The sequence below is a fragment of the Dunckerocampus dactyliophorus genome, chromosome 21 (genome assembly GCF_027744805.1).
Source record: "Dunckerocampus dactyliophorus isolate RoL2022-P2 chromosome 21, RoL_Ddac_1.1, whole genome shotgun sequence".
Classification (NCBI taxonomy): Eukaryota; Metazoa; Chordata; class Actinopteri; order Syngnathiformes; family Syngnathidae; genus Dunckerocampus; species Dunckerocampus dactyliophorus.
Genome location: NC_072839.1, coordinates 2,756,742 through 2,768,977, shown reverse-complemented (window position 1 = coordinate 2,768,977; position 12,236 = coordinate 2,756,742). Strand labels below are relative to the sequence as shown.

Here is a 12,236-nt window from a genome sequence, read left to right as displayed (position 1 = left end):
TAATGATCGTGCAGTAGCAAGTAATGGCCACATGATGTCAGTATTGTCACGTTTGTGTTTGAGACAAAGTCACAGCTGTAATAGCAGTACAGTAATACTAAAAACATAATACAACCGGATAACAGAAAGACAAAGTCAATACTGACATATAATACATTCAATTAAACTGCAGTTACTTCATTTCAGTTGCTTCATGTGTTGCACTACTCCTCCTCCTCCTCTTCTTCCGCCTCCTCCTCCTCAGCAGGATGCAGGACTGACTGTGTGGTACTGAGCTCAGACTCCTCACCACAGTCTGGATGACCATCACCAGGACGCAGAGGAATCTTTGTTTTGTGTGTGACTCGCCTCCTTCTAATCCGTCACTCGTGCGTCTTGGTTTTCGTTTTGGCAGCATGACGGAACTTGGACTTGTCTTTTGGGGGTAACAATGGTCCGCTTCAAATGTCCATTTTTACCAAGCCGGAGCTGAGCTTTCATTCCGAGTCCAAGTGGATCCACACAGCGGGATGGATACAAATGAGTGTGCGGTGATGAAACTTTTTGTTGTGGGGTTTTTAGGTGAGTGTTTTCATTTTGAGAAACAAAACACTGTCGTCATTTTATTAAAAGCACGCTCCGTTTTTTTTTTTTTTTTTATTGCATCTCTCTTCATATATAACCATGGTTTATGTCTGTATTCATGAATGGCAAATGCATGACACACATGACATATCAAATATATATCATTTTAAAAACATTTTTTTACATTTTTAAAAATATAATCACCCTGGTGTTCCAGACCATTATAATTTTTATTTTTATTAATACTACTTTCCGGTAATGGATGTCATTAGACTGTGTAGGCCAGTGACTCCCAAACAGTGTGTCGTGGCACATGAGTGTGCCCTGCACCCACTATACCAGAGGTGTCCAAAGTGTGGCACGGGAGCCATTTGAGGCCCGCAGCTTGTTTTTTGTTGGCCCTCGGCACCTTGAAGAAATAAGATTAAACCAAAAAACCCAGCAAAAATGGGAAAAATAGACCAAAAAGGCAAAATGTAATTTTTTTGTGCCTTTTTACAAAATTTAAAAATACACAAATATCAAAGTACCCCCCCGATCCTTTGATAAACAAAATTAAACCAAAAAACCCAGCAAAAATGAGAATAGAGCAAAATGACAATATGTAAAGAGAAGATGAAATGTTGATACTGATAGCTGATAATGAAACAAAGCGTTGTCCTTAAATATTTAATATTTTATTTGTTTTTGCCTTTTTATAAAATTAAAAAATACATAAAAATATCAAAGTGCCCCCGCATCCTATGAGAAACAAAATTAAACCAAAAAACAAGTAAGAAAAATGGAGCAAAAAGACAAAATGCAAAAAGAAGAAGCTGAAATGTTGATAATGTTGAAATGTTTTTTTTTTTTTGCCTTTTTACAAAATTAAAAAAAATAGTATAATTAACCTAAAAAGTCAGTTCTTTTTAAACATTGAATTTATTATTATTTTTATTTTTTTAAAGGACAAAAATATTTATATATAAATATAATATTATTATAAATATTGTAATAATGTACTAATATTTTTTCCTTAAAGCAGCGTGTTATCAGTTATGAGTATCAACATTTTAGCCTTTTCTCTTGATATTGTGTCTTATCCCAATTTTAGCTGTTTTTTGGTTACATTTTATTCTGCCGCATGGTGCCCTCGTGGTTAGCATGTCGGCCTCACTGTCAGGAGTCTGTCAGCGTCTGAATTTCCATCTCGATGTGGAGTTAGCAGTGGGTGGGAGTGCCCCACGCCGCATCAAGGTAGCATCAAACGTATCAAGAACAAGCACACCATGACTACGGCTGAGAGGCGGGGCGGGGACGGGACTATACCGTATCACGCCCCATTGGACAGAGCTGACCTATATCACGGCCAATGGGACTTTCTGGATCTGGCTCATTAGCCGGTGCTGAAGGGATTAAATCATGTATGAAAGTATGTTGCGACTCATGAGTTTATGTACACGCTTTGATTTGGTTGGCGTGCTGGTGTGCGCGTTGTTGGGTGGTCTGCAGCCACCACCGCCATGTGTGGGCACCACCACACTACAGTATTATTATTGTAGAGGCTCGTATTTATGCCATGACAGCTGATTATGTGTTCTATATTTCATACAGACGAGAGGTTCTTCTTCTAGTATTGATGAATTTCCCATTGTGGGACGATTTTGCTAGGATGGCCATACTTTCTTGGCAAAACTGCATCTTCTATCCATGTTTGCCACAGTAGATTCATGTCATATGTAAGTACAGCATGTCGTGTTATCGTAACATGTGATAAATTTTAGTAAGTTGTGACTTCTGAGGATATTTCTAATTTGTCTTGATGGAAATTAGAGGCGGACCGTTCAATCCAAATGTCAACATTATTGATACCAGGGTAGTTTCGGTGTCAAATTGATACTAGTGTGATGATATTGACATTTTTTCCGTTCTCTTCTGAGTTTATTGTCACAAATGAATGTGTTTTTGTTGTGTTGTTCAAGTACCCTGCCGGGCAAAAGTTTGGAGACACATTCTCATGTAACAATATGGTAAAGTGTCTCCAAACTTTTGATTGGTAGTGTGTGTTGTTATATTCATATTTGTTTAGAAACTCCAGGAAATCATTGCACACAGGAGGACTTTGGGGGGAAATTTTTTTTTTAGAATTGAGCATTAATCATTTTGCTTGTGTTGAGTTATTTTGCACTATTGATCTTATTTTGCTCAAACAATTGTGGAATTATTTTCTAGTTTTATCTTTTTAAATTTGATCATACAATTCGAATTTATTATACAAGAATAAAATTATAACGAATATTTTTAATTTTATTGTTATATCATATGAAATTATTAATTTGATTATATTATTTATATGCCCTGCGATTGGCTGGCGACCAGTCCAGGGTGTACCCCGCCTGTCGCCCGAAGTCAGCTGGGATAGGCTCCAGCATGCCCCCGCGACCCTAATGAGGAAGAAGCGGTATAGAAAATGGATGGATGGATGGATGGATATTATTTATATTATAAGACTAGTCATAATATGTTTAAATAATTATGTTATTATTTTGTCAATATTTTTGCATTGTCTTTAATATTGTAAAATTGTTCACAAATATAAAAAATATAATAATATTTATTTTATTATATAATAAGATTTTGGAAATATTTTTTTGCTTTCCTAAGCTGTTTGTCTTGTTTTTTTTTTATTTATTCAGATTGTAAACATGATCAACAAATGAAAGTAAAAAAATTAAAGGGAAAAAAAAAAATCACAAAATTATTCAGTGATCTTGAAAAAATGTCCAAGTAAAAAGTATCGGCAATACTGGCCCTGTAACAACTTGGTATTAGACTGATACCAAAATGTGTAGTCCCGCCCAGGAAACGCTAGGGTACAGTATACTGTATATGTCCAGACAGTTGGATGATTGAGCCTTTTAAATTCTGCCTAGCAACAAGTGGCTGATTTGACCAGGAAAAATAATCCGATCAATCCTGTTGCTGCGTCTGCAATACGGTTAGGAATAAATGGGATTTTTCAACCTCCAAAGTTGACACAGTACATTTTGTGTCACTGGTTGACATTTCCAAACAATACAGAGCGAAGGAATGCCTTCCAGCCTGTAAATATAATCACTGTAGATAAAAAAAAGAGAGTAAAGCTGAAGGCACCGAAGAGACAGGACAACGGGAAAGTGGCATTTTACAGTTATTGCTGCTGTCATTGTAACCATTTCCAGTTCTATGGTTATCATCGCGCTTACGTCGCCACACTGGTGTTTGTAGAGGTTCCGCGGAACGATGATTCATAAATGGTGTGTCACCGGACTGCAAAAGAGCACATGAGTGAGTAAGCGGGGGACGCCGTAGTGGCGCCACCAGGGGAATAGAAGCGGCTGATAGCGATGAAGAGGAGGGGGCAGGCACGTACTGTAACAGCACCAAGTCGCTATCAGGAACTGATTACGTCGTTGTCGAGCTAATATTCTGCCTTGGCGCCGCAACGCCCGACGCTGACTGACACACTTGACATGTGGCACCAGCTTCAGCGTCCCAATTCTCTTTCGATGTTTCCTCCTGGCCAAGTGGACAAAAGTGCGATTAATCTGCAGCCACGAGTTTTTGCATCCATTCAGCAGGGATTTCCCCGCGGTCGCCGCGGTCTAGACGGGAAGACTTTCCCATCAAGCATCCCCGTTGGGAGGAAGAAAGTCGGAGAGCAGTTTTTTTTTTGAAGACGCACAACCCACCAGAATCACACTGAGTCAGTGTGATTTGTTGCTTTCATGCTGTGGCCTCGGTATAACATCTCCATCTGTACCGCAGAACTAGACGGGTTCCCACTGAGTGCAAAGCATCTGCTCGGCCCAATAAACAGCTCTTCATTCACTGTCAGTGACGGAACACGCCTCGGGCCTCTTCTGTTCCACTGCCATGTGAAAGAAAGGTAAAGTTTGGCGTCTTACTTAACACGCTGGGAATTTTGATCTGTTAAAAATGCACGTGGCGCACCTTTGCCGTTTTAAAGCACAGGGTTTGTAGCACGTGTGCTGTGTTTCACTGATTATCTTGACTGTCCTTGTTGGAAATTCCCAAGTATGAAGTCTACAAAGTGCGGCCCATGGCTGTTTTTTTATTGGCCCACTGCACATTTGAAAAACACAGTTAAACAACAAAACAACAGCAAAAATGGAAAAAACAACAGTAAAAAAAAAAACCCAAACCCCCCAAAATATTAGGAGAATAAAGTAATAATATAATAATATTACAATATTACAATATTAATAAAGTAATAATATTCCAAAAAATATTATTAAAATATTATATAAAATTTTCATTTTATAGGGAAAAAAGCACCGCTCGGTGACAGTGGTTTTTAGAAGCATAAAGTTAATATTAGTCAAATAAAGTCATAATATTACCAAAAAAAAAGTTTTTATTTTACGAGAATAAAGTCAAAATATTAGGAGAATAAAATCATAATATGAAGAAAAAATAAATTGTCATTGTAAGGGAAAAAAGTCCTAATTTTACAAGAATAAAGTCATGATATTATGAGGGAAAAATGTGTCATTTTTAGAAGCATAAATTTGAAATATCAAAGAAAACATATATAATTTTCTAATGGGGTAATATTATGAGAAACAAAACAAAAACAAAACAAAGAATGAAGTTGCAGATTTTGGAAATGCATGTTTGGAAAAAGTTACAATATTAGGGAAATAAAATCTTAACATTACGAGAGAAAATGTGTCATCTTACGGGAAAAAAGTTGTCATCGTACCCAATATAGTAAACCTAATAACAGAAAATAAGCTACTTAAGACATAAATCCGACGTCTACTGGCGTGTGTTGCAGACAGGAAGTGATGTCGGCGGTTCAGAGTTGAGTTTTAGCTTGGCTTGTGTCACAGCCGCATCGGTAGCCCGAGTTAGGGATTATTGTGCCTGTTGTGAGAGCATTCAAACCTGCAGTAAAAGCCTGTTGTTCCGGCGATCGAGTTTGGTGCATTACAGTGACATTGCTGACACCTAGTGACCAGTGTAAAATACTACATATCATCACTACGTCTTTGAATGTGTCTTCTGAATGCCTTATATTTGTATTTTAATCCATTTAGCCACTTTAATGCTTAATTTAGGCAAAATGCGTAACATTTGCTTAAATGTGCATATTATTTGACTACTAACAGGCCGTATTCAACCACGAAACAGCATGATTTATTCATATATTTTTGAAAAACTGATTGTGTGGAGAGTGGATCACTGGAGGTGCATTGTTATCCTTTCAAGCTCATGACACAATCTAAATATCACAAATTCTACGATATTGCCAAGTAGCGAAAGTGTTGTAAGAGCATTATTAACCTTTCAGGAGGTCGTTAATGTTTCATCCGACAGGGGAGGCTAAAATGCAGTCTTTTTTTTTTACTCTGCAGACGTCATTACCTGTCCATATCCCCCACAAACACCGACTGTAGCGTTGAAAAAACAAAAAGAGCCAGTCTGCACTACAAAGCAGTGTGGAAGCAGGATGCCAGTCAGGTGTCTATTAATAATGAGAATAAAGAGGCTCTGACAAAGGGATGGGTCGCAGCCAAAAGCCACACATACTGGCTGATACTTTTCTCTACTGTCCTGTCACGGAAGAGAAAAGGCTGCATTGACTGCATTAACGCTGATGGTGAATCTAGCTGGAACTCGCTTAATGAGTTTTTATTCAGAGAAGAGAAACCCTCCCCGACTGAATGATGACAGTTTACCTCAGAGTATGTCAACATTGCAAAGAGGTTCTTAATGTGGAGAGTCCCATTTCCATTTTATTTATGATTTTACATTCAATGTATTTATTATGATGTTGTTAAAAGATGAGCATGTGGATGTTCTTCACAAAAATCATTACGGTCACTTTAACTCAAGTCATCCGTCCGTTTGTGACTGACTTCACTGTCTACATTTCTTCCACTCTGGAAGTATCTGCTCACATAATGGCCTGCTTAATGATAATATACTGCATATCATTTTCCCATCATCATTATCTTGCAGTGCATTGCTCTCATGCAGGGGTGTCCAAACTTTTTCCAGTGAGGGCCGCATACTGAAAAATGAACGGATGCAACTTTGCCACTCTGCTATTTTGTAAAGCAACACGTGTAGAAATGCTAAAAAGTTATTTATATATATTTTAAGAAACAGCTGCATCTCAGCTTTGCTCTTTGTACCCCCAACCCTCATTTTTGCTGTTGCTTTTAAAAAAAAAAATCTGAATATTTCAACACTGTACTTACATAATCTTTGTAAATATTCTTCTTGGAATATTTTGACTTTATTCATTAAAAAAAAATCATATACAATTTTTCTATTTAGTTTTTTAATAATACAAAAAGCATATTTTTTCTTTAATATTTCAACTTGATGCTACTACAATGACTAACTGTCTTCATGTTATGATGCTATACTCGTAAGATTGCAATGTTCTCCTCATTAGATTACATATTGCATTATTATTACTGCAATGTTTTGATATATTTGATATATTTTTACAATATTTGGACTTGATTCTTGTAAAATTACCAATGATTTTTCCATTTTTGCTGTTATTTTTTAATGTCTCACTCGCCAATAAAAAAACAGCTCCAAATGGCATCCGGGCTGCACTTGGGACACGTGATGGAGTCCAAAGTAATGTCGTGGCGGAGGCTTTGTCTGCGATCCAACAGACCGGGAGGTCTTTTTGTCCTGTTTTCTGCCGGATTGCGCAAAAACTGCTGGGCAAAGTCAGAATAATTCCACTTATTAATGCGAAATAACTATTTTTAAACGGGCTTTTGGTAAATGTGATATGTTCATGGAGCCAAAACAGCCAGCAGACGTCAACTTTATCATAAAAAGTGGATTAAATGTCAATGCGTTCTATTTTGTCCAAGCGATGGTCTAACTCACACTCTTCATTGTCATGCAAATACAAAGCAAAGTTAATCATTGTATAATGACACTTAATGAAAGTAAAATAAAGTAAAACTCCTCTGCCAACAGGAAAGTGTTTTTTTTAGAGTGGTACTGTCACCTAGTGGTGCTTTATAGGTATAGCAGGCATGAATAAATCAACTAAACAAAAGTCCTGGCCAGGACGAGATGTGAAAACATTTGTGGCATTGTGCTGTGTGATAAAACTGCACCTTTTGTTGGAATGGCCTTCTACTGTGGCCAGCCTAAAGCACAATAATCATGCGGTCTAGTCAGCATGTGGATACCTGTGAGACGGACGCGTGGATCATCTCGACAAAGACGACGCGCTCACTAGCAATGCGATTTTGTGTACAAGCTGATGAAAGACGGGAGCAAAAACAAAAATGTTGCATTGCGTGTTTATTTAACTTCTGGCGCAGTTTTTAGTGACTCTGTGATTCATGTTAGTGATGAGCTGTTTGAGCGGTAATGCATTCCGCTGCTGTGTTTTGGCATTTATTGCACAGTCCGTGTGTGTCAGCTTGACTTTCTTTATGCACGACAACAGACAAGGTGGGGAGGACAATGTCACTCCCAAAGATGAAGTGATGTTGTGTCTTTAAACAAGTTCCACTGCCGTGACCGTTTGTGTCAAATTGGTGATGTCTTGACATTTATCTTCGGAGCCACGCAACTCTTACGACTGTCTGAGGTGTTAAGTCTGTCATGATGACGTCATATCAAACAAATGTTGGATTAGGAAACGCCTGTGTCTGGCCTTATGTGTTTTTAAAGTGGCACACTTGAGGAAACGGAGTCTGCATAGCGTCGTTACTGATTTTCCAGTAGATTACCCGCGCTGATGATACGCAACTGTGGATTCACAAAGTCCGCTCTTGCCGACAAGTCGCTTTGGCGCCGTTGCATCGCTGTTCCTTATCTGTCGTCAGCAGCTTTGCAGAAGCAAATGCCAAAAGTGGAAGTTGCTGCATTTGAATTTTCCAAGCTGGGATGTTCTTCTTCACATGCGAAATGAACTGCAGTATTTGGGAGTTTGACAACTGGCGGTTTGCACATCTGACGGCTGGCGGTTGTATTGCTTTAAAACAGTTTTGAAGCATGTTGAGCATTTGAACTACACAGGCTTTTTGGGCTAAAGTTGAAATCATCACCGTTTGTTGTACATTTATTTATTCGTTGCAGTCTATGGTTCGTACTTGAAGTGAAGTGAAGTCCACCCACATTCTTTTGCTCCACCAGCTGTGAAATAATGCTAAAAGTCTCAAGTAAAGTTGACAAGAGTAGTACAAGCCATTGCAATGCCAGCACTGGAGAGATCGGTCAGACCACCAGCTAAGGTCTAGCAAGATCCAAGCCGTCTCTAAAGTGAAACTGAGTTCCTCTTTCTCATAAGCTTGGTGTGGAAGTGGTCATAATGATCAGAAAACTTCCTGTTAACAGTTTATTGGTGTATTGGTCTGATCTGGTTTCAACCATACCTTAGCTAGGGGGCTGGGCGACTTGTTAGGGCTGTCCCTTTTGCTTGGCACTGCCCACCCGGATTCTTTTGTTGTAACTGCTGTCGGAATAAGGCTATGAGACTGAAGTCAAGTTTAACAGTTTCATATTAAAAAGGAATAGATCCAAGCAATTGCCATGCCAGCGCTGGAGAGAACGGGCAGTCCACCAAAAGAGGTAATGGGAGTTCCTCTTCTTCATAGGCCTGTTTTGGAGGCAGTCCCAGGAAACTTCCTGTTAACCGTTTGTTGTTCTTGGATAGAGGGCTGAAAGATGACTCCTCATAAATCTATGTGCATGTGTGTGAACTTAATTAAGTCATTCAATCCCAGCCATTTTTCAAAAGACAACCCCTTCAGTACGGGCCGTGTTAGATGATTTTGACTGATCTTTCAAGGCACACCGAATGTTGTGTTCTACCGGACGTGTTCTATTAACATGGAACCTACCGAAGGAAACATTCGTCTCCCGTCTTTCACCAGAAAAAATATCAGTTCCCAACTAGAAAAGGGAGAAAACCAGCTTTTCCTAAAGAAAGACATTTCAAGCATAACTTTCACTTTGACACAAATATGTTTTGCTTTTGTGACAGCTCAAATGTCTAAACTATACCAACATCAACACAAAAAAGGCATTCTTTTACAGCAAAATAACAATTTGCTTACAAATATAACCTCATGAACTATTTACAATTTTCACATTTGGAACTGAAATGGGTGTGCACGCGTGTGCACGTGCGTGTGCGCGTGTGCTTGCGTGAAAATTTCCCTGCAATGCGTAACCTTCTGCACGTGACACTCCTCCATGCTCTCTCACTTCCTCCTTCCTGTCATGTGTGATTTGTCCTGTTATCAAATGCACTTCTGCCACCTTTTTATGGCTTAAAAGTGCTCTGAAGTGTTCATGCATTAGCGGAGAGTTGCATCATCACCTCTTTTTGCTTCTTGTGCAAGAAAAACATAAAAGACGTATAAATACATTGTTGGGATCGGGCGTTCGGGATTCTAAAAACGTGTAAATACGTCTTTGGTATTGAATGCGCTAAAGAAGAAGAGGGTGCTTTGGATCCAGGAGAAACGTCTTGGCGTGTGTTCTCTTTGCTGCAGATAAGGCTTGCTTGCAGCTCTACTCCTACAACACAGTGGAAAGGTCTTGGTGAAGGCGTTATCTCTCTATAGTCGATAAGCACATACATGCTGTAGTACACATCTAGAACAGGGTGGAAAATATTCCATTCCTAACACGACCGCAAATAAAAGTTGGACTGCCACAGATAGATTAATAACCCATAGTACCTCACTCAAACACATTATAAACTTCCAGAAATGTTTCCTTATTCTCCTGATTGCAAATTACCTGATGATATCATCTAGCCCCGCCCCCAAGCACCCACAGCCACAGGTAGATTACAGCCCTGTGGGAAACACTGATCATACCCAGTATCCTAGTTTGCTCCTGTCGCTCAATCTGCCTTTCCTGACATCAACCAGGCACCAGCAGCTATCTGCCTTGCTGACCTCAAACCAATAACCGCTTTGTTTGAGCAGCTGTGATTCCGTTGGAAGCACGAAGAAGGTATGCCAAATTAGGACGGGAGGCATTCTTGTGGAAAAAAAAAAAATCACGTCCGTGACTTATTAGTGTCAGAATTAATGCATTCGTGCCCCAAGTTTCCCAATTGATGTTAAAGAAAGTATCTAATCTCTTCCTGCACCGCTGCGCTAGAAACAAAGCAAAACACTTCCTCCTCATTGATCTCCTCGCCACCGCGGTTCCTCTGCAGATGGTCGACGGGACTTGAAAAGTATCTTCAAAGAGCAGAGAGGGAAGTCAGGAGTCGTATTCATGAATGCTCGCTTGTGTTTGCACTAAATGTATTCATGCATGCTGATCCCCCCCCCCCCCAAGCCCCCCACCGCACCCCACCCCGACTCACCTCACGTGTCCCGCCTCACTGGCGTTGGGATTATGTAAGACGACAACAAAAAAAGGTTCCAAAGACAGACAGATAAACAACAGTGGCAAAGACCATTAAGTAGGGAAAATTATCTTCATATTTGTTTGCATTTTCATTTTTCTCAGTGGTCCTCGCACTTGTTTGCTTGTGTAAAAATTTCAAGTTCAGGGTTTTTGTTATGTCACAAACAAAACCCTTCCTGTCTCATGGGCATGATACCGGCAAAAAAAAAAGAAGGAAAAAAAAGAAGCAGGCTTCACTACGCATCTTAAAATGCAACCAACCAACCATCGCGTGGTAGTAAGTCTTATGGTTTTGTTTTTCTTCTGCAAATAGGCTAACCTAGCACCATGTTGCTGTTAAAACGTGAGTGCAATGTTAGCGCTGTAGCTCACATAGCTACGCCAGTGTCGCTAACGCTCGTGTTCTCGCCCATTCCTTGTTGTTATGCTGTTGTATGTGATATATGGCATCTGTAAAGTGTAGCACTGCAGTGTATGTGTAAAAAGTGCACAATAGTGCTTCTTGGAGACAAACACAGCTTAATAGCATTAAAGCTACAGACTTACCATAGCATTTTTTAGACATAATTTCATGCTGAAACGTCATAGAATAATAATTTGTATGCAAAATGAACGTGTTTTCATGTTCAGTTTATTAAAATACGGAATGAAAAAATTCAGTTTGCTAAAATACTGCGCTTTAAAATTCAGTTACCGTAAAAAAAAAAAAAAAATTCAGTGAAAAATAAATGAAATGTCGCAAAATTCACAACTGATCGGGTTGCAGAGCCAGCCAGCCAGGTACAAAGTGCATAGTCCCGTCACACCGCTCGCACAACAAAACAGAAGTGCATGTGTGAACATGGAAATTATTTGCCCTGATATTAACTGAATTTTTAAAACACACACATTTTGCTTATGAATTTTTAGTCAGCATAATTTTGAGCATAACGTGATGTAAAAAAACAAAATTGAAACGCAAAAAATTCCGTTACATAAATTCCGAGTCTAAATTGTAGATTGGCCAGATTTTGGGCAACACATTTCGAATACACTATTGTGAGACCTCTGAAACGTATGGAAAATAGTTAAAACATCGTAAAACTGGAACAATACAAGGTGACATTACATTTATTTGGCTTGTACCGACCGTCCACGTCATTGGTTTAAATGCATGGAGCCTTGGCATGACGCTAACGGCTGCCTCATGGTCTGTGCAGGCGGTTGGATTCACAGTGGGTGGGTGTCTCGTTTGGGTAGATTCACGTGTTCAGACGTCATTGATC

The 12,236-nt window shown here is 39.3% G+C and overlaps 1 protein-coding gene across 2 annotated transcripts in view; it reads left to right on the top strand.

The window, feature by feature from the left end:
- The first annotated feature begins 226 nt into the window (after nt 1–226).
- LOC129174034 (receptor activity-modifying protein 3-like) overlaps nt 227–12,236 on the top strand; it is a 32,360-nt gene continuing 20,350 nt past the window's right edge. The window contains exon 1 of one of the 2 annotated variants that reach the window (XM_054765578.1): nt 227–561. In XM_054765578.1, the coding sequence (XP_054621553.1) occupies nt 510–561 (52 nt within the window). In that variant the 5' untranslated portion in view covers nt 227–509. The remainder of the gene's footprint in view (nt 562–12,236) is intronic. The other variant, XM_054765579.1, reaches the window with a different exon arrangement.